The sequence below is a fragment of the Suillus clintonianus genome (genome assembly GCF_016758775.1).
Source record: "Suillus clintonianus strain FC179 chromosome Unknown DEU56scaffold_1, whole genome shotgun sequence".
NCBI classification, from domain to species: domain Eukaryota; kingdom Fungi; phylum Basidiomycota; class Agaricomycetes; order Boletales; family Suillaceae; genus Suillus; species Suillus clintonianus.
Window position 1 is genome coordinate 997,850 of NW_024539225.1, and position 20,891 is coordinate 1,018,740.

General features: G+C 48.6%; 10 protein-coding genes across 10 annotated transcripts; 3 read left to right on the top strand and 7 right to left on the bottom strand.

Annotated features, from left to right (window-relative positions):
- The first annotated feature begins 81 nt into the window (after nt 1-81).
- Nucleotides 82-1,234, top strand: DEU56DRAFT_764065 (uncharacterized protein). The gene is made up of 4 exons (XM_041350868.1): nt 82-186; nt 271-536; nt 616-764; nt 813-1,234. Exons 2-4 carry the CDS (start codon nt 452-454, stop codon nt 984-986), a joined length of 408 nt encoding a protein of 135 aa, XP_041215787.1. The 5' UTR covers nt 82-186; nt 271-451; the 3' UTR covers nt 987-1,234.
- DEU56DRAFT_764070 (uncharacterized protein) lies at nt 1,235-3,452 on the bottom strand. Its single transcript, XM_041350869.1, has 7 exons — nt 3,278-3,452; nt 3,018-3,220; nt 2,684-2,919; nt 2,461-2,617; nt 2,227-2,406; nt 1,882-2,162; nt 1,235-1,822 (listed from the first exon to the last, which is right to left on the bottom strand). The coding sequence occupies exons 1-7, from the start codon at nt 3,408-3,410 to the stop codon at nt 1,483-1,485; spliced, it is 1,530 nt and encodes a 509-aa protein (XP_041215788.1). The 5' UTR covers nt 3,411-3,452; the 3' UTR covers nt 1,235-1,482.
- On the top strand, nt 3,439-5,538 carry DEU56DRAFT_764075 (pyridoxal phosphate-dependent transferase). Its single transcript, XM_041350870.1, has 8 exons — nt 3,439-3,515; nt 3,592-3,748; nt 3,807-3,906; nt 3,979-4,067; nt 4,135-4,268; nt 4,320-4,541; nt 4,688-4,860; nt 4,923-5,538. The coding sequence occupies exons 2-8, from the start codon at nt 3,652-3,654 to the stop codon at nt 5,479-5,481; spliced, it is 1,374 nt and encodes a 457-aa protein (XP_041215789.1). The 5' UTR covers nt 3,439-3,515; nt 3,592-3,651; the 3' UTR covers nt 5,482-5,538.
- Nucleotides 5,505-6,518, bottom strand: DEU56DRAFT_875253 (alpha/beta-hydrolase; the record flags this gene model as incomplete). Its single annotated transcript, XM_041355991.1, has 3 exons — nt 6,480-6,518; nt 6,245-6,425; nt 5,505-6,198 (listed from the first exon to the last, which is right to left on the bottom strand). The coding sequence occupies exons 2-3, from the start codon at nt 6,418-6,420 to the stop codon at nt 5,505-5,507; spliced, it is 870 nt and encodes a 289-aa protein (XP_041215790.1). The 5' UTR covers nt 6,421-6,425; nt 6,480-6,518.
- Nucleotides 6,519-6,610: 92 nt separating this feature from the next.
- Nucleotides 6,611-7,592, top strand: DEU56DRAFT_764081 (plasma membrane proteolipid 3). The gene is made up of 8 exons (XM_041350871.1): nt 6,611-6,778; nt 6,838-6,842; nt 6,889-6,949; nt 7,004-7,032; nt 7,068-7,073; nt 7,210-7,226; nt 7,283-7,336; nt 7,403-7,592. The coding sequence occupies exons 1-7, from the start codon at nt 6,749-6,751 to the stop codon at nt 7,306-7,308; spliced, it is 174 nt and encodes a 57-aa protein (XP_041215791.1). The 5' UTR covers nt 6,611-6,748; the 3' UTR covers nt 7,309-7,336; nt 7,403-7,592.
- On the bottom strand, nt 7,593-10,760 carry DEU56DRAFT_969012 (nucleotide-diphospho-sugar transferase). The gene is made up of 10 exons (XM_041359405.1): nt 10,620-10,760; nt 10,441-10,565; nt 10,125-10,388; nt 9,889-10,075; nt 9,667-9,830; nt 9,491-9,616; nt 8,999-9,438; nt 8,816-8,947; nt 8,290-8,759; nt 7,593-8,240 (listed from the first exon to the last, which is right to left on the bottom strand). Exons 1-10 carry the CDS (start codon nt 10,749-10,751, stop codon nt 7,839-7,841), a joined length of 2,442 nt encoding a protein of 813 aa, XP_041215792.1. The 5' UTR covers nt 10,752-10,760; the 3' UTR covers nt 7,593-7,838.
- Nucleotide 10,761: 1 nt separating this feature from the next.
- Nucleotides 10,762-12,576, bottom strand: DEU56DRAFT_764088 (uncharacterized protein). Its single transcript, XM_041350872.1, has 7 exons — nt 12,477-12,576; nt 12,268-12,411; nt 12,061-12,212; nt 11,864-12,013; nt 11,681-11,814; nt 11,548-11,635; nt 10,762-11,499 (listed from the first exon to the last, which is right to left on the bottom strand). The coding sequence occupies exons 3-7, from the start codon at nt 12,169-12,171 to the stop codon at nt 11,218-11,220; spliced, it is 765 nt and encodes a 254-aa protein (XP_041215793.1). The 5' UTR covers nt 12,172-12,212; nt 12,268-12,411; nt 12,477-12,576; the 3' UTR covers nt 10,762-11,217.
- Nucleotides 12,577-14,934: 2,358 nt separating this feature from the next.
- DEU56DRAFT_15681 (NOL1/NOP2/sun family RNA met) lies at nt 14,935-17,671 on the bottom strand. The gene is made up of 7 exons (XM_041344812.1): nt 17,034-17,671; nt 16,516-16,983; nt 16,353-16,458; nt 16,127-16,304; nt 15,704-16,074; nt 15,204-15,648; nt 14,935-15,151 (listed from the first exon to the last, which is right to left on the bottom strand). The coding sequence occupies exons 1-7, from the start codon at nt 17,390-17,392 to the stop codon at nt 15,057-15,059; spliced, it is 2,022 nt and encodes a 673-aa protein (XP_041215794.1). The 5' UTR covers nt 17,393-17,671; the 3' UTR covers nt 14,935-15,056.
- DEU56DRAFT_764104 (FUN14 family-domain-containing protein) lies at nt 17,446-18,371 on the bottom strand. Its single transcript, XM_041350873.1, has 3 exons — nt 18,021-18,371; nt 17,796-17,968; nt 17,446-17,745 (listed from the first exon to the last, which is right to left on the bottom strand). The coding sequence occupies exons 1-3, from the start codon at nt 18,307-18,309 to the stop codon at nt 17,536-17,538; spliced, it is 672 nt and encodes a 223-aa protein (XP_041215795.1). The 5' UTR covers nt 18,310-18,371; the 3' UTR covers nt 17,446-17,535.
- Nucleotides 18,372-20,587, bottom strand: DEU56DRAFT_764107 (uncharacterized protein). The gene is made up of 8 exons (XM_041350874.1): nt 20,324-20,587; nt 20,189-20,275; nt 20,074-20,134; nt 19,957-20,024; nt 19,847-19,900; nt 19,730-19,798; nt 18,875-19,675; nt 18,372-18,799 (listed from the first exon to the last, which is right to left on the bottom strand). Exons 1-8 carry the CDS (start codon nt 20,376-20,378, stop codon nt 18,579-18,581), a joined length of 1,416 nt encoding a protein of 471 aa, XP_041215796.1. The 5' UTR covers nt 20,379-20,587; the 3' UTR covers nt 18,372-18,578.
- Between the last annotated feature and the right edge of the window lie 304 nt (nt 20,588-20,891).

A 20,891-nucleotide genomic window follows, 5' to 3' on the forward strand; every position in this document is an offset into this window, starting at 1 on the left:
GCATGTAAGTAACATGTGGTTGCCTTAGAACTGAACTGGAATAAACCACGTTGTATAAACAAGTATAAACAGCGGCATGGTCTTGCGACAACCGCATCGCTGTCAGGACGGTGGCAATCTCCCTGAGAGTGTCTTTCATTCCTCTCTGTAATAATGAATTTCTCTAATCTTCAGTCGTCCATTTACGTACGTATATGTCCCCCGAATATCAGGGGCAAATGCACAGAAGATGCTGATCGATATAATAAATATAACCCACTTTTGGTCCAGATTCCACGCGAGGGAAACAACAATACATGCTCACTATATTCGGTAGGGGGAATATTCGATAAAACAAGGGCACACACCCTTTCCCCGTCTTTCGTTCTTTCACCTCGACGCGGACGTTCTTTCCTGCATATTACAGTCGTTCCCTGCTCTGATCTCTCCACCCCGTGTCCAGACATCCAAGATGTCTGCCTCACCCCAGCAAGAGGAAGTGCGCGATAAATCTCAGGAGGATTTCGAAGATGAACAGCAAGTCGAAGAGACTGAGGGTGAGTTACCCGCTGCTTTATCGTTGTTAGTTAGAAGCAGCTTAGCTTGTCAAATACATCTCATTCCCGTCATGTCCAGGCGCAGCAGAGGCTAGCGATGCTCCTGCCACAGTCAAAAGGGGACGTGGCCGTCCTAAGGGAAGCAAGAACAAGAAGTCAGGGGGAACCTCCATCACCGCAGCAACAGCAGACGCTGGTGCTAAGAGGAAACGCGGCCGGCCTCCGAAGGTACATATCTCGTTCCTGCTTTTTCTCTATGCGCTTACACCGCACTAGGAGAAGAAGGAGGATGCTGCTGCTGATGGTGAACCGCTTGCCAAACGCAGGCGCGGTCGCCCGCCTAAGGCAAAAGCAGAGCCAGCACTTGACGCAGTCTCAGAGGCGGCACCTGACGCAGCTGGAGAATCAAGTACAAAGAAAAAGCGCGGTCGGCCACCGAAGAAGACCTGAGACACTAGCTTTCTCCGTTTCCGTCTCTTTGCTTTGTGTAATTTTCTCCGCTCTCGTTCGTATCCGCACGTGCCAGATTTATCGCTTTCCTCCGCTCTCTTTTATGACTTGACATGATTAGTACCAATTTCTTGCTTCTATGATTTACTTGGGCCCACAATATCTAGACTATATAATGTCACTTTAACTGGAGGTCATGTAATCTCTGTCACAGATCACTGTACACACGTCCAAACTTATTTTTGTCTGCATGTGAACGCATAGGATTTCGGGTCGACTCGAAAGCTGGTGGACGAATCGGGTCAGAGGAGCACGCGCTCCCAACCATCTTTTGGCGAATTAATTCCATGGTCGGAATGCCCAAATTAATCACCGCTCAAATGCTCTGCGCTCGAGACCGCAGAAAATTCTAGATTTAAAATCAGAGCTTCGGGCCAATTTATATATTTCACCGTAGGTGGCACGAGGTTCAATAATATTTTCAACAGTCAGGACATCATCTTTGATTTCGCAACCAACGTAAGGCCCTCAACGTAAGGTAGAAGCTCGTAGCACACATGCCAACGGTCCCGAGTCTTGCTATAGTGGTGAGAATGATGGCCTGTCGGGCGGCTTTCCTTCTAGCTGTAGCATAGCTGATATCGGGACGGAATGTAACCATGGTGTATAGAGGCAGCCAGCCGCGAGGATTGGGAGTCGGAAAGGCAACGCGAGACAATAATTCACCCAGAGACGAAAGGGACGTTTGGAGACGAGAGGTCAGTGAGAACAAAAGTTGGTCGAGCGCTTTTTTGATGAGGTAGGCAGGCGTTGTTACGGAGTGGCGCATTTCAATGCTGACGTACGGCCAAATCAATAAGACAACCAACAACGCATCACAAGTCACTCCACTTACTAATTGTCCATCGCAAGTTCGCATATGGCAACGACATCTTCGTGCCTGCTTGCAGAGTAACGAGAAAGTGCTCTGGATAGCCTCTGGTCTGTGGAATCAGATTCAGGGTCTCCCGAATTGGGCATAGTTCTGCCAGGGACAACGCATTCTTCTTGCAGCAGCGTGAGCAACACCCGAACATCTTCAAGACCGCAGTTAAGCCCTTGTCCGTAAAAGGGAACCATCGAGTGGGCAGCGTCACCGAGAATTACACACCGATCTTTGTAATGATAAGGCGTCAACTACCCCACCAATGGCAGCAATTAGCTCTCAATTTGTGTTCGTGCGAAATGCGAAGGGAGGTACCTTCGTAGTAATCAGGGGGCTACGGGGGTTTTGCTCAAAATCTTTCAGCAATTTGTCTTCGCCAAGTAGTGACAGTGCATCCGGAAAATGATTCTGGAACCACAATAGGGTGTCTTCGCGAGTGATCAAACGATCAAACTCGACGGTGGGGGCGAAGAGGGTGCAAGTGAATGTCTTATCCTGAAATTGAATCTGGTCAGGTGGGAAGCACATAGAAGCTGCGTGCGTGATTACTTTGTTTGGCAGAGCGATGAGCATGAAGGAGTGGCGAGGCCATATGTGGAGGTGATTCGGATCAAGGAGGAAGGCAGGTTTGCCGTGCTCGTCGTGTCCTGCCGGCATTTTAAGTTCAATATACTCATGAGGAATATATTCTTGCTGAAAATTCATTCTATGCAGAAGCATTAATATCAGCGCACTAGTATCATATCTTGAGAGCGGAAACTTGTCTACCAACCTCACGACCCTCATCAACTGTCTCCTTATGATGGAATAACTCCCATCTGCACCAATACACAGGTCGAAGTTGACTCGGACATCTGTTCCCGAATCGCCGTCCCGAAGGCACAGGACTCTCTGGTCGAAATCAGCTGAGAGAACCTTGTGCTTGAAGGTCAACCGGATGTTCGGCACTGCCGAGGCCTCCTCCAGAAGCTCTTCGTTCAAAAGAGCGCGATCTATGGAATTGATGCACTATGAAAATGAGCAAACACGGAACAATGTTGATTTACTTGGCAAAGAGCCGTGGCAAAATATAGGGACCGTGCGATTGAGGAGTGAAACAAACATACCTGACCGTTCCTGTCATACAGTTGACTTTGTAAATTTCCATGCCTGTCGTGAATCATTCGCCCACGCATGGGGATGACCGTCTGCAGAAACCTCTCAGCTGCAGAGGGATCAACAGCTCGTAGAGCGGCGATGCCACGTGATGAAATGGCGAGGTTGATAGATCGCTGTTGAGCAGCTGCTTTCGAAGATGATAGCCGTAAATCTGGAAAAAGAATCAAGACATTGCGTGACGAGAACGTTGACATTGTCCCCTCTTTACCTGGCCTCGCTTCATAGATTTCGACCTCCCATTTCATCTTGGCGAAGGCAATTGCCGCAAGACATCCTACTGGACCTGCACCGACAATAACCACTTTACGGGTAGCACCGAGGGGAGGAATGTTGTCGCTCATGGTTGACTATGGACGAGTTGCTTTGAGGACCATGTGGTATAGCCTAAGCTAAAGGGCTGACCTTCACATTCCTAGTCATCCAAAAATGGAAGTAATGAAATTTATGTAAGATCTCAGATCAGACCCCTTAGCCGACCCTGATCTGATTTATTTATTTTATTTTATTTTATTTTGTATATAGTTCAATGTGCCGATCCAACTCATCGAGTCACGTTTTGTTCAGTACTTGCAGCTCTGAGAGATGCCTTCACAGTACAATGACCTTGACACTATGCTCTCTGGGGAGTTTCTCATCCCATCAAATAGGGATATTGGAGCTAAGATACCAGAAGAAAATGGTGAAGCGGACTAACGTTACGTAACAGCTCAGATTGCTGAAAGGTTTGTATCATGCAGCTGATCAGAGATGCACTTATCTTTGCGGGAACTCTCTTGGTCCATTAAACAAACGGTCCAAGGCTCTTCTGGAGGAGGAGTTACATGTTTGGGGGACACGGTACGTTCCGCGAATCCCTGAGGTTACAAACTGTCCCTTATATCATGGCTTGCGTACAAAAACAATTATTAGAGTCGTCAAAGGACACTTCTCGCACCCTTATGGCCGCGAGTGGGTGAACATTGCCGATACAGTCACCCCTTTACTGGCTGAATTGGTGGGTAAGTAACTATTAACTGTCACGCTATTCAGAGGATCGAGAAGACCTGATGTCGTGCCTTGATGTAGGTGCCTCAGAGAAGGAGGTGGCGTGCATGGGCACTCTGACTGCGAACCTGCATCTGATGATGGCCGCATTTTACAAACCTACTGCTCAACGTTTCAAGATTCTATGTGAAGACAGGGCATTTCCCTCGGATCAGGTTAATGGTTGGCATTTTACTCATTCCTCTTGTTTCTTACATGCGGCATAGTACGCATTTGCTTCCCAGGCTCGTCTGCACGGGTATGACCCGAACGAGGCAATAATCGAAATGCGTCCTCGCGAAGGCGAGTTTACACTACGAGAGTCCGACATCCTGGACTTGATCGCGAAAGAAGGTCCCTCGATTTCTCTTGTGATCTTCAGTGGCGTGCAGTATTACACTGGTCAATGGTTTCCCATGAAGGCTATCACCACTGCAGCCAAGGCACAGGTAAATATTGTCCATCTTCTTCCATCATTACGTACATTTTTCATCACCCCTCATGACGTGAAAAGACAGGCGAAGATCCGCTACTTCAATTACCCCACACGTCACCCTGCTAAACATGTGTTGACCACTTTGTTCGTTCTTTAAAGGGCTGTGTTTGCGGCTGGGACCTCGCTCATGCTATCGGAAATGTTCCCATGGCACTCCACGACTGGGATGTCGACTTCGCTGTATGGTGCTCATACAAATATCTCAATTCAGGCCCCGGCGGAGTTGGCGGCCTTTTCCTGCACAATAAATGGGATAACAGCTTACTACCACAGTGCGTAAATGTCTTTACTGCACACCACTTCTTTTGGGAATTCTAATCGACATTAAATCCAGGTATTCGGGCTGGTGGGGACACGATCCAGCCACCAGATTTGACATGCCTCCTCGGTTTTCAGCTATCCCTGGCGCGCAAGGATTTCAGCAATCCAATGCCTCGGTCTTGCCAACGGTATCGCTTCTAGGTTCCCTGCAGATCTTCAAGGAAGTTGGTATGATGGGTCCCCTACGCAAGCGATCGCTTCAATTGACTTCCGAACTCGAGTCGAGGCTCCTCAAGTCAAGATTTTATATCCCCATCAACGAGGTTTCGGCACAATGCCTATCACAGGGTGACACTGCCCAACAGGGCCAACCTGGGTTCACCATCATCACACCTCGTGATCCCGAGTCTCGGGGTTCACAGTTATCGCTTCTATTTTTGCCACCCAATTCAGATGTGATGCAAAAGGTTTTTAATGCATTGTCTGCAAAGGGCATTGTCGGGGACGAGCGAAAGCCCGACGTGATTCGCTTAACACCCGCACCCTTGTATAACACACTAGGTGATTGCGAGAGAGTTGCTTCTTGCCTCGAGGACGCATTCGAATGTTTGACAAAAGCAACTGTATCATAGACGTATTTTGTACGATACGATTATCAAGTAGAAAGAGGCACTTTATCTAAAATGAATTGTCCAACAAGTCTTACAAATGCTGCGCCTTTCAGTATGACATTGTGCTCTTCTATGAGTTCTCCAAAGTTCTTCGTAACATGAGGGATAGTGTGAAGTAAATGCTGATACATTGCTTCGCTCTGGGCTTCATCGACTAAAGTGTCGCCTTTGGAATGTACAATTAACCATTGCAAGTGATGGTACTCCACCCTCGGGTTCATCTTCGTGACTGAATTTTCTCCGTAGGTACTCCGCCGACCAAATGCAGCCTCGACGAACCAAGCCCTATAAGTGGGGAAACTTGAGAGAAGGAGATCGATGTCATATATTCCCTCTGAAGTGATCATGGCTTTTATGCTTTTAAGAAGCTCGGCTGAGGGGCGCAAATGGTCCTCGCCTTGGGTAGGCTCGAGGAAGATCGATGACAACATATGAGCACCACAGCTATGCCCCATCAAACACAATCTGTTTGGGTCATAGACACTGGTGCCACCCGGGCCTCCCCAAGTGATAACGAATTCGAGAAATCGCAAGATATCTTTCGCGTGATTGGGATGAAGGAATGCATTCTCTTCCGTCGTGTCGCGAGGGGACAGGCGGTAATTTGGGACCGCCACTACGTATCCAGTGAAACTCGCAAGTCCACGAGCCAGTTCAACATGATCGAGCTTATCTTCGCTGCAAAGGAGTAAGGAATGGGATCCTCCGGGGAGGGGCAACTCACCCTCTCCATGCACCTCCATGTATGAAACAAACTAGAGGGGGTGTAATGTGAGATTGTTCATCCGAGGTGTTCAGTAACCTGTTTTGTTTCGGGATATAGATGTCGAAGTTATGGAAGTTGTTGGGTGGTTCAGACTGGATATAAGATATGTCTGTATATTCCTCCAGAGGTTCCATTACAGCTGGATATCAGTGAGTGTAATGCACATATGTGATTAATAGACTAAGCTACTTACGAATTAACGTTTTGCCCTAGTCTCCCGTAGTCAGACCTTGATGACGGTTGTGGTCGTGGCCCTTGACAATGCCAGATACCGGTTGCCGCCATATGGAGTTCAAGCCAAGCGGTGGGATTAACTAGTCCAACATAGCCACTGGTCTGGGCTCAAAATTCTGAGTGACGTCACGACACCACAATTCCGCTTGACGTCACTGAGCGCAGTGTAGTCTATATAACGGCCCGTCACGAACTAGTCGATTCATACAACCCCCTTCAAACGTTATAATGGCATTCACGGCGTCCGACATTTGCAAGGTGCTTACTTCCCCTATTCTCTCCGCACAACACAACCTGATGGGTCCACGAACATTTAGATAATGTAAGTCGCGAGCATTGACTCATTGCAGAGCTTACTGACCATTCAGTTTTGCTATCATTCTTCCTCCTGTAGGCGTCTTCTTGGAACGAGGGTGTGGAGCCGATCTTGCAAGTTGTTTCTTTTAGCATGCGAATTCACCTGGCTGACTAGCGTCGTGATAGCTCATTAATTGCCTACTAACTCTCCTTGGTAAGCACATCCCATAATATTGCGAATAATCTGGCTATATCTCCTTTATATTACAGGATGTGAGTACCTTTCAAATAATTCATTGCGTTCGCTGCTAACTTGTTTTTGCTTTAGATCTGTGAGATATTTGTCTTACTCATTTGTCGATTGTCTTCTCTGACCATTTTCCGGTTCTTAGTCCAGGAATTATTCACGGTATGTCACATAATGCTCTTTACCTGTTGCTACCCTACTTATTGCTTCATCTGTAGCACTCTACATTATTCTGAAGTACTGAGTAATGAGGCCAGACCATGCTCCCACAGGCGAGTTGCCCATCCACTGCCCATTTTTTGTCCATCTTACAGACATTATCCCTGCTTTCATCTCAGAGTTGAGCCTTTAATGGGCCATCAATGAACCATGGTATATCCAGGATAGGATCACATATGTTTCCTGACATCGTCATATTCACGTTTAAATATGTAAAATGCACACCTTTCACAAATTCACGTCATGCACAATTCAATATGTACATACCCTGCGGCTCGCTTTATATAAGTCGCGGAATTGCCTCGTGATTGGGTCATTGTTTTGATAAGAATGATGAGTTTGTGTACGCTACCAAGTGAACGCCCAGAAAATTTATCTGACAGGTGAAACAGCAATTCAACATAGCTTTGTTTCAATCTCTCCTATTGGGACACTTGAATCAGTCCGTTGACATTATCAGTAGCCACTGAAATCAAGTTGTCAGTCGACCCTTGACGCGATCTCGCAATAGATTTTGATCCCTTCCGTCATCGCTACAAGAAGACAGGAAGTGTTCTATTCACTGTCATTCTCGTCAGTACTACCCTCGTCGTCCTCTTCGTTCGAGCTCGCCTCGGATGAAGCCTCTTCCGAAGAATTTGCACCTGCCGAAGGTAGCCCCTTTGTGACTGGAGTTTTGACAGCAGGAATCTCTTCCTTCGATTCGCTGTCCTCGTCCGACTCTTCCTCCGATTCTTCATCACTATCCTGCTCATCGAACTGTTTTATCATGTGGGCTCCAGTAACCCAGCATTTCTTGTAGTTGTCTTGCAGAGACGTAGGCTTAACACCCTGACCTTGAGACTTGGGATTTTCATGCCATGCGCGGATATCATTCTCGTCAACTGTGTCGTCCTGGTAGAGTGCGGCAAGAATCTGACCAAACAGGGGCAAGCGATCCGATGAAGCGCAATATTCCTGTGGTAGACGACTCAGAACGGCTCTCTCATCATCACAAGACACTTACTTGAAGGATCTCGACAGTCTCCACCGGATCAACCCCTCCAATCTTGTCAATCAGCCCTCCCCATCGAGCAATCATACTAGCAATCTCCTGTCGCTGCGGAACGCCTCCGCCCGCCATGATTTTGATACGGCTTACGATGGCTGCGATTACGGCTTCCCGCACTAGGCGAAGAGACACGTTACTTGCCATACGCAGCGTCTTCAGTTCCACAGCGGCGTTGTCGACAGAATGACCTTCAGCAAATGCACGATCGAGCGACTGCTTGACTTCCTGCTGAAATTCTGATATCAGTGCCGAGTCTGCCTGTGCAACCAGATTCGAAGGCGTGCTGAGGGGAAGTGAAGTGGTCGAGGAGGCGGGGTTGGAGCCGTCGAAGCGCTCGTCATCATCATCAGAATCCGACTCAGACTCAGACTCTGACGAAGTGACAGAGCCAGGGTCTGAGAGAACGAGATCTGATGCGTCGTCGCCTGTGAAACATAGCATACAGTCAAGCACATGATGTGATTTGATGAACAAGACCTGCCTATTCGCATCAAGCGCTGGTTATCAGGGTGTTCCAGCTCATCGATGTCTTCGTCCTCGTCAACAATTGGCAGTGGCCAGATTATCGCATTAGTGCCAGGACCAAGTTTTGCAAGAGCTTCGGGATCTTGGTCTTGAGAGAAATGATCAGTCGGGAATTCGAGTGGACATTGATTGTACCCACTTGCTTCTACGTCCTCTAGCTCTGAGTCGACCTCATCTTCGTCATCACCGTCTTCGCCTTCATCATCCTCTTGTTCTTCTTCATCATCTTGTTCTTCTGCAACCTCTTGTTCTTCGTCTTCCTCATCACCATCCTGCCGCCGCTTGGACAATCTTGAAAATGGCGCAAGTCTCGCATGCGGACCAACGACGACGCCATCAGCAATCAAACACCCGCGTTCCACACGAGTGTGCTCCTTGATTTGGACGCCCGACCCGATTATACTGTGCTCAACGACACAATTCGGTCCGACAATTGCGCCATCGAAGAGATAAGAGTTGCGGACTACACTGCCCGCACCAACAATGCACCGCTGGCCAAGAACAGATGCTGTGACCTGAGCATTATCAGCTATCTGCGATTTCGAGCCAATCAGCGTGTTGTTTCCAATCTTGCACGTCCTGAAGTCTCCGCTAGTGGGTAAATGACTAGGCAATTTGGAAACGTTCTTACCGAGAGAGTATCACGGAATTATCCTTGGCGATGTATTTGTTTCCTCGCAGGTGCTCATACGAGTGGCCACCAGGGTGGTTGTCATCCGGCACCAAAGGGAATGTCCATCTTGAAAGAATGTCTTTGCTGATTTCTATTAATTACGATGTATCGTTAGAGAAGTTTAGGACACTTACCTGATGGAGTCATAACTCCGAGTATCCCTAACACGAGCAGCATAACCCTCTTTAGCGATGTAGCAATAGATACTTTTCATTAGTAGGTCAGACGTAAGGACGCCGTGAACGAAGTCCCTTCGTACATCCCCGTAGTCGAAGTTGTCTTGGAACAATGACGGCACCTGCGCAGAAGAAGTAAATCAATTAAAGTGAATGAGGCAAAAACTATGTTAAACGCACCTCTACAGAACATATGTCTATAGAACAATCAATCAAGTCATTTCGGATCTCCACCTCAGGGTGTTCATTCAGAATTTCGCGTGGAATGCTTGCGTATTTCTTCGGCGGGTACCCAGTCACCGCCTCATAGTGCAGGCATTTTGATGTCTCTGGATCTATGACAAACACCGCAGAATCACCTTTCGAACTATGGAGAAATGAGGCTAGTGGTGATTCAGTTCAGAACTTTGACATACCGCGTCCGATGGTTCACGCCACTCTGTTTGACTACCATCGTCATTATGGCGTCCTTGTCCGTTTTCCTCCGCTCCTTGTGCTCGCGTACAACATCACCAATATGTATGTTGCTCACGAGGTCACCAGTGACAAGGACGAAATCTGAAGTGATGATGCCATGCGTGTAGATGTCGCGCATGGCATCACCAGGCGTGAACGTCTCTTTCGCGGTCACAATTGGAACGATCTTGAGGCCTGCGCCGGGCTTCGACCACTTCGAATTCCTGGATCGCAGTTAACTACCATCACCAGGAGAATGGCAGTTCAGAGACTCACTTTATCGCAGTTTTGACCAGTTCCGCATGAGATCGACATATTACGAAGATCTCTTGCACACCTGCTAGAGCAAGGCTTTCGAACGTCCAGTCTAACAATGGAGCATTACATATCGGCAGCAAGCACTGATTGAGAATGATATCGGTATGACTTCGTCGTGCAGCAGGAACTGAACTCACTCGAGGTTTATGCGTGGTTAGCGGCTTAAATCGTTTGTTAAAACTGTCTGCTAGAATGACAGCTTGAAGGACCTCTTCCTCATCTGCGATCAATTTCTCCTTGCCAGCAGAGGAAGCCGTGTTCGGGGACATTTCAAGGAGAGGTGAAGAGTTGTCCAATTTGTTGATGTATCAATATTACCATAATTCAAGTCGAGTCACACCTTAACTCGCCCAAAGGGTGCTTGAGCTCAAGGAATTTCTTGATGTTCATGCAACCCTCCAACATCATTACAAGAGAGAACTTTAATGACATGGATAACTGATCCGACCATAGCAAAGTAAGGGTATCAATGATCAAGATCGACATTAGGTAGTGGAAACACGGATCGGAATGTAGTCATGATGAGTAGGTCGTGAAAAGAAGCAAAGACCGGATCCAACGAGTATGGTAGCAGAAGAGGGTAAAGACATGAGGGGAGCGAATGAAGGGATCCTGATAGTGGCCAAAATCAAGTGCAGCGAGAAAGGCTGCTCAACATACCAAAGGAATAAAGAAGAGCTGATGAATATGCGCTCGTGTCGTTCATGATATTACCAACAGCCTCGAATCAACCGCTTATGCGACAGCCGAGATCACAGGGGTGGCAACAGCGGCGGGCTCGGCGACAATGGTCTCCTCAGCGACAGGTGCAGCAACTTCAGCGGGAGCAGCCTCCGAACTGGCAGGGTTCTCGAGGGGAGCAACCGGAGCAGGCTCATCGATCATGGGTGGGTGCTCGTCCACCTTGGCAGGAGTCGAGAGCTCTGCCTTCGGCTTGGCTCTGAAGAGGTCACTAACGCGCGCAGACAAGCGGCGTCCAACCTTGGCAGCCTTGTTTTCCTTCTCCTTCTTCTCCTCCTGTAGAGAAATATTAGGGCAAACATCACCTTAAATCATCATACATACCTTCTCCTCCTTCGGAGCCTCAGCTGGAGTCTCAGGGGCGGGCTCAGATGCAGGCTCTGCAGCGGGAGCCTCGGCAGCGGCAGTCTCACTAAGACTCGTTAGTCAAGGAAGCATCCAATGACAACACACGTACGTTTCCTTTACTGGTTCAGCTGCAACCTCCTCAGCCTTGGGAGGCTCAGCGACAACAGGTGTCTCCTCAACCACTGCCTCAGCGGCAGGCGCCTCTTCCTTGGCAGGCTCCTCAGCGGCGGGAACGGGAGCGGCCTAAACAATCATCAAGCACAACGTTCCTGAGCTGAAATTAAACACTAACCTCCTCCTTCAATTCCTCCTTTTTCTTTTCCTTCTTGGGACTCTTAGGAGCCTTGACTTTCTTCTCGACCTTGCTCTTGCCTTCCTTGAAGGGGGCAAGAAGCTTGGCAAGAAGGCCAGGGCTCTTTGGGCGCTCCTCCTTCTTTACCTCCTACAGGAGGTTTAGTCACAAGATGAATCGCAGAGTCGGACACATACAGTCTTGACCTCCTCCTTAGCGGGTTCAGCGGGAGCCTCAGGAGCAGCTTCGGCGACGGGAGCAGACTCCTGAAAAAAACACGTCAACCAACGAAACAAAGGTGACCGCATAAACGGCTCACCTCGGCCGTGACTTCCTCCTTTGGTGCTTCCTGTGTTTAAGGTTAGAGGCGCGTGGAGTGACAAAGGAGAATTTTTAAAATTTACAGTAGCGGGAGCTGCCTCTTCAGCAGCAGGGGTCTCAGGTACAGGGTCGACGGCGGGGGTGTCGACAACCTTGACTTCCTCAGCGGGGACGGGAACAGCAGCGGTGGCCTCAGTAGACATTATAGCAAAAAATGCGAATGTGAGCTGTCAACAAAAGGCAAGGAGTCAGATGGACGAGACGCATAATAAAAGTGAAGAAGGCGACGAACATGAAAAGACAATAAATTGACAAGAGAGAGAAGGGCGTGCTACGCAACGCTGGGCCCAAAGGCTAGAAGAGAGAAGGAGTAAGAGAGAGGAAGAGATACGGTTTGTGTCAAATTCGGGCTCTACTTATCCGTATTTGGCTCCGCTTTACGCGCCAAACAAAGCAGGTAACCTAATTTTTGAAGGTTCTTCCTATTAGCTTGATTACCTCTTTCGGCTATGTTATCTCCCACGGCGCCTAGGAGGCCTCAGTACCATTTATTTGAACTATCCAAGTAGAAATTAGCATGGGCACTGGGTGGGTGGTTGGTCTGTAATGGTCCGTGCGGTGGGCGTAGGGATGCCAAAGACGAGACCAACCCAAAGAAGGATGTTCTCAGGTGTACAAAGGAAGGTTCCAGTGCTTACGGATCACGTCACTTGTCGCTACGCTAGCGAAATCACAAGACTAGTACAATCGATCACATCCGCTCGCCACCGAGCGCGATTTTGACTCCTGTTTGAGAAACTTCAACTCAATCATTCCCAGCATCCCGCGGCACACCATCCCAGCCAATGCCCACTCATTGTTACGACCACCGTGGCGTGCACAAATCCACATCCTTGAGAAAGAAAAGGTGTGGTCATGACGACTTGTGCACTTTCTCGTCATTGCGGATGCAGTCCAACTGGGCGAAGGTTACTCTGGGACTCGACCACAATCCTTTCGTCCGTAGGATATTGGCGTGCTTTTTTCGATCGTGACCTTGATATCGCCATCGATATTTCTCCCCTGCTACTCATGATCTCCTTATCTGTGCTAATTGCCAATAGTCTATGGGCGTCTGGTCGCAGATTAGTCCTCCTTGAAGCCCCTTTCATGCGAAGGCTACATGTACGTGCATACTATTCACTCTACAAGTAATTAATACTGAGTTCTAACGGCAGAGAAAGCGTAATCCTCATACCTCAGCTTGGTTGCACCATTGGTGTCCTGCAACTGATCGAAACCCGCGACAAGCAAAAATACAAATTCAGGGGATAAAGTTTCATTTTCATAAGTTTTATGAGAGTTCTTGGCGGCAATTGACACAGTTATTTTGCTTGTCCACGTATCCTGCCTGCGCTATCGCTGCTGGTATTAGTATCGGGTACCGTGAAATGGGACAACGGCGTATGCTTTCCTATGCTTCTCCTTCTTTCTATTTATATATCGATAAGCGGGGGGGTTTGCTTGACCGTTTCAGCTAGCGTTTGTCACAATTCCAAGGCACGCGGGAGCTCACCGGCGCTCACCTCCCGACACTTTGCATCTAGGGCAATGCAAAGAAATACTCGCAAAGTATCGACTTACACTAACTTTTATCTCAGCAGGAACCTACGGCCTTGTGTTCGAGCAAATGCATGGTGGCTGCATCACAGAATTTGCTATAAATAATGGCCAGGCTAGAATCACTTTCACCAAGGCTTACATCACTGATGGTGACCAAATCAAAGAAACTTACGCGGTCCAACTGGACCGCAGTTCTTCAGGGTTTCTATCAGTTCAGCAGCCATACTTCCCGGTCATATCATGCCCACTAGTACGAACGACGGGAAGTTGATGTAAGTTGGCATGACTCGTGTTGATGTGCATTCACTGGTTTGAATCATATCTAGATCTATGTTCATTTCGACATTTCGGCCGTGTGTACTTTCAAGGGGGTATTCACATCATATCGCTCATCATTCCAGCCATAACAAAAGTGTGCGATGCGACCCAATACCAGTGTCACGGCACAAATGTCGAACAGAGTTCGTTATACGTCAGTGCATGGCCACGATGACTTGATACATCCCAAGGACAAGGACTACCAGGGTGATGCCCTGGACCCTGGTAAGTATAAGTGTGCATCCACTTCCTTTTGACAATAACAGATCTGCGCTCAGACTCCACGAAGGGAACGACTATTGTTTGCCGCATTGGAATCTCGAACTGCAGTTCTCTCCACCTGCGGACCAAGAAATCAACATTTCTACCTCGTGTCGCGGAAGGATTCGCACGTTAATTATCGCGGATCATGGTCACGGCCTCTCAAAGACCCTGTGCTCGTCAGACAAGCATCCCAGACTTTCTGATTCACGGTGCATCTGCGCCCAAACACCACAAGGACTACTTACAATTTCATTTTCGAAGCCCCAGACGTAGGAGTTTACGCCCATTTGGTGAGGGGCGTCCAAAGTACACCCGGTCACAGTTGTATCTAGGAACTACCGCTGCAATGTCTTGGAGGTCTTGTGTCGAACACCAGCTGATCTCCACATCACGTCCAGGTCCCCATGACTTCCACGACTTCGCACTACAAGTGGCGACTACCTAGCAACCTCCCGCGCCCTCTCGCACCCTCTCGCACATGACCACGACCACGCAGCACTAGCTGGAGGTTGTATTCAGGAAGTCGCTTAGGTTTCCTTGCAAGGCGTTTTTAAAAACTTCTTCATGAATGTCTTATCGTGCACAAATGATATCTGAGTGATATATTATGGGTCCTACCGTAACGGCAGGCCGTGTAGGGCTTTTGGAATGAAAATCAACAGGCAGGACGCGGAACGGCTGACGTATATCACGCGGCTGCTTTCACCACCTTGCCCGCAATATCTGACTGCCGTCTGCGAGGTACGCGCAAACCCTTGGCCTTCAACTGTATACGTTTTCCCTCTGAGAAAATACTTGAACAAGCAATATAACACAATAAGATCGATGGACAAACCTTGAATGAACGCCTTGTCCTCCTCTGAATCAAACCCGACATCTTCTTGCTGTTCATCTACATCCTTCACATCGGCCAGTTCGTCTTCCTGCGTACCAGCTTTGACCTTGGCCCGTTTTTCCACCTTGAACTTTGCAACATAGAACCCATCCATGTTGTGCACGTGGGGGTAAAACCTCCGCGTCAGCTTCACGCTCGGGTGGAAAGTTTTTCCGCGATACTTCGTAAAACCATCCCTGCCAAAGCCAAGACCAGTGTCCACAAGTTTCACGTTCGGGCGCTTTCGCAGCGCATAATCGACAACAGCCTCGTTCTCATCAACGGTGACGGAACACGTGGAGTAGACCAGAAATCCCCCCGTTTTGGAATCAGGAGAGACACTGTCAATGGCGCAGAGGATAAGCTGCTTCTGGAGGTGCGAGAGGAGGTGGAAATCGCGTTCAGACTATAAGGGTATATCAGTAAATGGGGGAGCTTTGATAAGAAGTTAGAAACCTCACCTTGTTGACTTTCACACTTGAGTCCTTGCTGATAACACCAGTGCCGCTACATGGCGCATCCAGAAGGACTCTGTCAAACCCGCCCATTACCTTGGGAAACTCCCGACCATCGTACGAACAGACGACAACGTTTTTGCACCCTAGACGATGTACATTCGCTGTCAGACTCTTCGTCCGTGCTTTGTTCGCATCATTGGCGAAAACGATGCCAGTATTTTTTAGGAGTGCAGCGATGTGCGTGGTCTTGCCTCCAGGGGCGGATGCCATATCAAGTACACGCTCGTTCGGTTGAGGAGATAATGCAATGACGGGAAGGAATGATGAAGCTGCCTGAAGCATATAGTGGCCAGAGAGATACTCGGGTGTCGCACCTATCATATAACTTTAGTTCCGCACAGCTCGGGACCAAAGAATTATACAAACCTATTGGTACGCTGCTTTCGAAGACTTGAAGACCAACATTGGTCCATTTGCCTATCGGCTCGAGGTTGACACCACGGTTGATAAGGGATTGCGCAAGGTCTCGTCTTCGTGTTTTGAGCGTATTTGTTCTAATAGTCACTGGTCTTGATACCTCATTTGCTTCGAAGAACTCGATGGCCTGCGGAAGGGATAAGCACGAGACAGTAAAGAGAAATAGAGCACACACCTCAGAAACAGGGAAAAGCTGGAAAAACTTCTCGGCAAGGAAATCATTATACCCGTAATAACTAGCGATGTCAGAGACGAGCTGCTCTACATATTCTGATCGTAGCCTGTATATGTCATTGAGAATGCAGACAGAATTGAAAGCGGCTGGTTGAAAAACGTACCGGCCTTTCGCGCCCAATTTGCTGAAATTGCCCAAGATACGGACGCATTCTCGCATCCTCCGCTGAACGACATGGACGTCAGCAACATGGTTCTTCTCCTCTGCTCTCTCTTCAGCCGTAGGTAAATGAAATGCCTCTGCATCTTCGCCCTCTCCTTCCATGTCGATATCCTCGTCACTGCCCTCGAAGGTGGCATTCTGCATCTCCGCAATATCAAGCTCTGCCTCACGAGCAGCCTTCTCATCGAGGGCACGGGAGCGGGATTCTATGTTCTTGGCAGTAATTGGCCCGTCCTCGTTGTCGTCCTCATCATCAGAGTCTTCTGAATCATCTGAGGCTGTTGGAATAATTTTGGTTGGACGTTCAGCCTGCTTAGATTTCCGGCCTTTTTTGGGGAGCAGTTCAATTTCTTCGTCATCGTCTGAGCCAAGATCCAGTTCTTGCGGGATCCCTCGTAAAAGGTCGTCGCTATAGGACGGAAAACTTCAGTCAGGAATGTAGTTGGACGTGGAACTCACTCCTCATCGATATCCAAGTCATCCGGATTATTCACGAACTCATCAACATCTTCTAAATCGCTAGCGTCTTCCCACCCATCACTTTCCCCTTCCTCCGAGAGCGGTTTACTTGTTTCTTTGGTAGGTGTAGGCTTAGATATAACCTTTGATATCTTCTCTGAATCCTTCGCCCGCTTCTCTCGGGCTGGAGGTTTGTCTGCTTTAGCTTTTTTCGTAGGACGGCTGTTGGTAGTTGGTTCAGGCTCTTGATCTACATTTGCCTTGCGTTTTCCGAGCCTTTTTGTCGAAGGGCGAGTTTCATCTGGATTGGGAAGCGGAGCTGGAGGCTTCTGTTTGTACTTTGCTCGACGTCCTCCCATGACAGGCTAGCTGATAATGATACGGTCGACCGCGCGGAGAGATAGCAGAAAACAAGTACTACAAGACCGAGACAAATTGCGAGCTATTTTTCCTCTTGCCTGATTTGGATGATACCCCCCTCTACGAATCTACTAACGTCGCTTCAACCGACACGCAACCCCAATGCAAGTCCAGCAATGAAAGACGCCCTTGGTTGAAAGTCTGCTGTTAAAAAGTCCACCACCCATCTCCACAGTGACGAAATAGTTGGTGGCCTCTTGTTGCCCAACTCGTCCTTCGTATACAACAAGTTCTCGAATCGAGAAGCCATGAGGCCCCAATCAACACGGACGAGTGACAACGACCCAAGGTACTGTTGAGCCGATGAATCTGCGTTGCCGGCCAAGAACACATGTGACGTACTTGAAGGAGAACGAATACACCACCCAAGCAGAATGCGACCATTTTTGCACCTTTCTTGACGAACACACCCGCGCAGATGCCAGCTGCTGTACCAAATGTCAATTCATAGAGATTGACGGCGGACTCGGGGGGCGGGGCCTGAGGAAGCGGAGCGGGTGCGGGAGCTTGGGTGCCTCAAGATCAACTTGTTTTCAGCCAGGCTCAGCTACGATAATTCATAAATACCTTTGCTGTCACAATGAATGGTTGGCGCGGTGCACGTTGCTATGCCAAGCGTGATCCCTGCAATCCCTGTAGCTGTCAGCAAGCTGGGCAGGAGGTGCCAGTGCCCTCTTCGTGTAACGCCCAGTCGATTCAAGACCCATGTCTGAGGCACATGGGCGCGTGCGGGAAGTAAACGTTGTCGACAAATGACAGATAGTGAGCGAGGGTGGAAGAATTGAATAGTGCTCAAACTCGAACGAGCAGTGATTGGGCTGAACCCAAGTAATGGCCGGACAAGCGAGAACGACATGAGCAACAAGTACTAGAAATTGTTCGTTATGCTTGAGCTGAAGTATTATGTACGAGAGGAGAGTCCACAAGTAAGGATCAACCAAGTACTACAGGTAAGTAATGTGACGTCATCCTCATAAGGAAAGTTAGTACAGATGAGTACGTTGTGAGTATGGACCTCAAGTCCAGACAGCGCTAAACGCTATAACCAGGTCATATAGGCAGACCATAAAATGCCAATCGTGCTTTTAGATAACTGTATGTGAAAGTCCAGGTCCAAGATCATCATCATTCTCGTCCAGCAGCACTAAGCACGAGTCTCCTCCAGTCGTTCAGATTGACATTAGAATTCGTAGAATCAGTGCGAACATGTTGCAATCCAGGTCGAACTGGCGTGGGCAGTTGAACAGGATCTCGCACTACGTCCCGAGGAAAATCTGATAACTTGTCTTTAGAATCTCTTCTGGGGACATCAGAATGGTGAAACTCGAATGTGGTTGGATTTGATCCTGCGGAGAATCGCGGTGTAGGAAGGGCAGTCAGTGGGGGGGACAAAAAACCATCGCTTGGAGTGTCGTAATCACCTGCTGCAGATAGATCCTCCGCATGATCATGGACGCTGGCCATCATCGAATGTACAGACAGGTGAGGGGCGCGCGACATCGACGATGATGCAAGTAGATTGCTCTGCTGATCAGTTGCATTGGGGACTGGTGTGGTGTTGGCACGACCAGTTATAGTGCTTTGGGAATACACTGATGCCGAACTTCCGGTGATCACACTCATGGTTCGATGAGGTACCTCGGCGAGTGGTTCGGAAACCGTGGGGAATTCATAAGTCGATCCGTAGAAGCTGCTGGCCACTGAATCACGATTGCCATCTACAGCCTCGCCGACGAAGCGGTTGGGCAAAGAGGACGACTGAATTGAATTCTGGTGACGTAGGTATTGTCCCGGAGATGATGGGCCGTATGCGTTCAGACTTCTATCGGCGTCGTCTGGAGCACGGATGGTTTTCGCAATACTAGACGGAGAAGATGCGTCAGAGTAGACTGAAGTGACTCTCGGCGGTTCCAGTTCAATGCGTTCATCACCCGTTGCTTGTTGTGCCATTTGCAACGAGGACAATGACGAGGCATTGCTACGGAGTCTGCGAGCAGCAGGCATTTCGGGGGGAAACGGGAGCTCCGACGCAGAGTGATCAGGAGACATCCCCTCTTGGTTTTTCAAGAGCCACGCGTGAGACGCAGACGACGCATGAGATTTGCGCAGATCGTCATTGACCTCCGCAATATTAGGCCGATTCTCCAGATCATCAGCTTGAGTTGAGCTGGGTGTACGAGGGACAAAAGCCATGACGGGGAGGCAGATGGCATAAATAAGCACTATTATCACCATCAATCATCATGTATAAAAGGATGAAGTAAATGAGCACCTACTCAGTGCGGAGATAGCATAAGTTCCTATGAGGACCACCATTGTCATAATATGGCAATTCGCAGTCGAACCTTGGTTCAGTCAGCCTAGGAATCACTCACACGGTCAAACGAACTAACCGAATGCGCTGCAGGGAAATTTGGGGCTGAGAATCATGAAGACTACGGCACCGGCTGAAAAAAGCAACGTGAGTTCCATGACCACGCTCACAGCACAGTCAAACACAAACCAGCGTAAAGACCCAAAAGTACGATGGCTCGTGCAGCATCGGGCCAAAATTGATATTGTACGACAATCCTGGGCACCGTAAGCACGCTGCGGATATGGACGGAGTGATGATGCTTACATGAGATACAACAAAATCGAACCAACGAAATCAAGAGCAAGGAGACCGAAGAGAAATCCGCCTGCAAGGACAGTATCGGTAACAGGTAATTGCAAGGCATAGTGATGCTACTTACGCTGGCCGGAATTGTAGCTTGAAAAGTTGTTGGCGATATACACGGCAATGATGACGGACCATGCTAAGGAAAGAATTGCGGCAAGAGCTTCGAACAACGTGAGTTGGAATCAGACATCAGACATATGAAACTCACCGAGAACAATGCGACGAAAACTCCTGAATCTGGTCCACAGAGTGCTTGGAGCCATTAAAAGGGGGTCCTGACGTAGTCAGTGAAGTCGAAGGGCGAAGAAGTCGAATGTAATATAGGAAGAAAGAAAAGAAATACTAAAACGTGGCCACGATTACTCAAATTCGCCGCAGTCAGTACCAGACGGACACAGGGATGGGACCAGCCTTGATGTGTCGTTTCACGGCCAAATGGTCTTATTTAATACCGCAGCAGCGTGTTCCTGAGACGGGGCGTGTTAAATTTAGTCACCTATGTGGTAGGCAGTGCCAGTCTTGAGTTTTCAGCGCATCCTGCCAGTGACACGGTCGTAGAGACACTGCCCCGTGAATCAGCACTCTCACATATATCCCGAGAATGAAAGGGATTTGTTGAGTAAGTGCAAGAATCGAATTGTACGACTGGCATACGCCGTAGGCCGTAGCCAGCTGCCATATAGTTGCTAGGTCGTAGTCTTGTCGTAGTCCTCATGTTTCTAAATTTACAGGCAGTGCACGTGCTAGCGATGTAGGGACGAACTTCCGTAAGCGGC

Coding starts and splice junctions, on each gene's coding strand:
- DEU56DRAFT_764075 (XM_041350870.1), top strand. CDS start 3,652: ATGCCTTCACAGTACAATGACCTTGACACTATGCTCTCTGGGGAGTTT. Junction 4,068..4,134: donor TTTACTGGCTGAATTGGTGG/GTAAGTAACTAT, acceptor GCCTTGATGTAG/GTGCCTCAGAGAAGGAGGTG. Junction 4,861..4,922: donor GATAACAGCTTACTACCACA/GTGCGTAAATGT, acceptor CATTAAATCCAG/GTATTCGGGCTGGTGGGGAC.
- DEU56DRAFT_764081 (XM_041350871.1), top strand. CDS start 6,749: ATGGCATTCACGGCGTCCGACATTTGCAAG. Junction 6,950..7,003: donor GAGGGTGTGGAGCCGATCTT/GCAAGTTGTTTC, acceptor GCGTCGTGATAG/CTCATTAATTGCCTACTAAC.
- DEU56DRAFT_969012 (XM_041359405.1), bottom strand. CDS start 10,751: ATGTCCCCGAACACGGCTTCCTCTGCTGGCAAGGAGAAATTGATCGCA. Junction 9,439..9,490: donor AATTCCGTGATACTCTCTCG/GTAAGAACGTTT, acceptor CGGAGACTTCAG/GACGTGCAAGATTGGAAACA. Junction 8,760..8,815: donor CCAGCGCTTGATGCGAATAG/GCAGGTCTTGTT, acceptor TATGTTTCACAG/GCGACGACGCATCAGATCTC.
- DEU56DRAFT_764065 (XM_041350868.1), top strand. CDS start 452: ATGTCTGCCTCACCCCAGCAAGAGGAAGTGCGCGATAAATCTCAGGAG. Junction 537..615: donor GCAAGTCGAAGAGACTGAGG/GTGAGTTACCCG, acceptor CGTCATGTCCAG/GCGCAGCAGAGGCTAGCGAT. Junction 765..812: donor AACGCGGCCGGCCTCCGAAG/GTACATATCTCG, acceptor ACACCGCACTAG/GAGAAGAAGGAGGATGCTGC.
- DEU56DRAFT_764104 (XM_041350873.1), bottom strand. CDS start 18,309: ATGTCGTTCTCGCTTGTCCGGCCATTACTTGGGTTCAGCCCAATCACT. Junction 17,969..18,020: donor CATTCATTGTGACAGCAAAG/GTATTTATGAAT, acceptor GTTGATCTTGAG/GCACCCAAGCTCCCGCACCC. Junction 17,746..17,795: donor GTGTATTCGTTCTCCTTCAA/GTACGTCACATG, acceptor TCGGCTCAACAG/TACCTTGGGTCGTTGTCACT.
- DEU56DRAFT_764107 (XM_041350874.1), bottom strand. CDS start 20,378: ATGGCTCCAAGCACTCTGTGGACCAGATTCAGGAGTTTTCGTCGCATT. Junction 20,135..20,188: donor AAGCTACAATTCCGGCCAGC/GTAAGTAGCATC, acceptor CTGTCCTTGCAG/GCGGATTTCTCTTCGGTCTC. Junction 19,799..19,846: donor ATTTCCCTGCAGCGCATTCG/GTTAGTTCGTTT, acceptor GACTGAACCAAG/GTTCGACTGCGAATTGCCAT.
- DEU56DRAFT_764070 (XM_041350869.1), bottom strand. CDS start 3,410: ATGAGCGACAACATTCCTCCCCTCGGTGCTACCCGTAAAGTGGTTATT. Junction 3,221..3,277: donor AATCTATGAAGCGAGGCCAG/GTAAAGAGGGGA, acceptor TTCTTTTTCCAG/ATTTACGGCTATCATCTTCG. Junction 2,407..2,460: donor TCATCGCTCTGCCAAACAAA/GTAATCACGCAC, acceptor ATTCAATTTCAG/GATAAGACATTCACTTGCAC.
- DEU56DRAFT_764088 (XM_041350872.1), bottom strand. CDS start 12,171: ATGCGGTCACCTTTGTTTCGTTGGTTGACGTGTTTTTTTCAGGAGTCT. Junction 12,014..12,060: donor CTAAGGAGGAGGTCAAGACT/GTATGTGTCCGA, acceptor AACCTCCTGTAG/GAGGTAAAGAAGGAGGAGCG. Junction 11,815..11,863: donor AGGAGGAATTGAAGGAGGAG/GTTAGTGTTTAA, acceptor ATGATTGTTTAG/GCCGCTCCCGTTCCCGCCGC.
- DEU56DRAFT_15681 (XM_041344812.1), bottom strand. CDS start 17,392: ATGGGAGGACGTCGAGCAAAGTACAAACAGAAGCCTCCAGCTCCGCTT. Junction 16,984..17,033: donor GACTTGGATATCGATGAGGA/GTGAGTTCCACG, acceptor TCCGTCCTATAG/CGACGACCTTTTACGAGGGA. Junction 15,152..15,203: donor GGACAAGGCGTTCATTCAAG/GTTTGTCCATCG, acceptor GTATTTTCTCAG/AGGGAAAACGTATACAGTTG.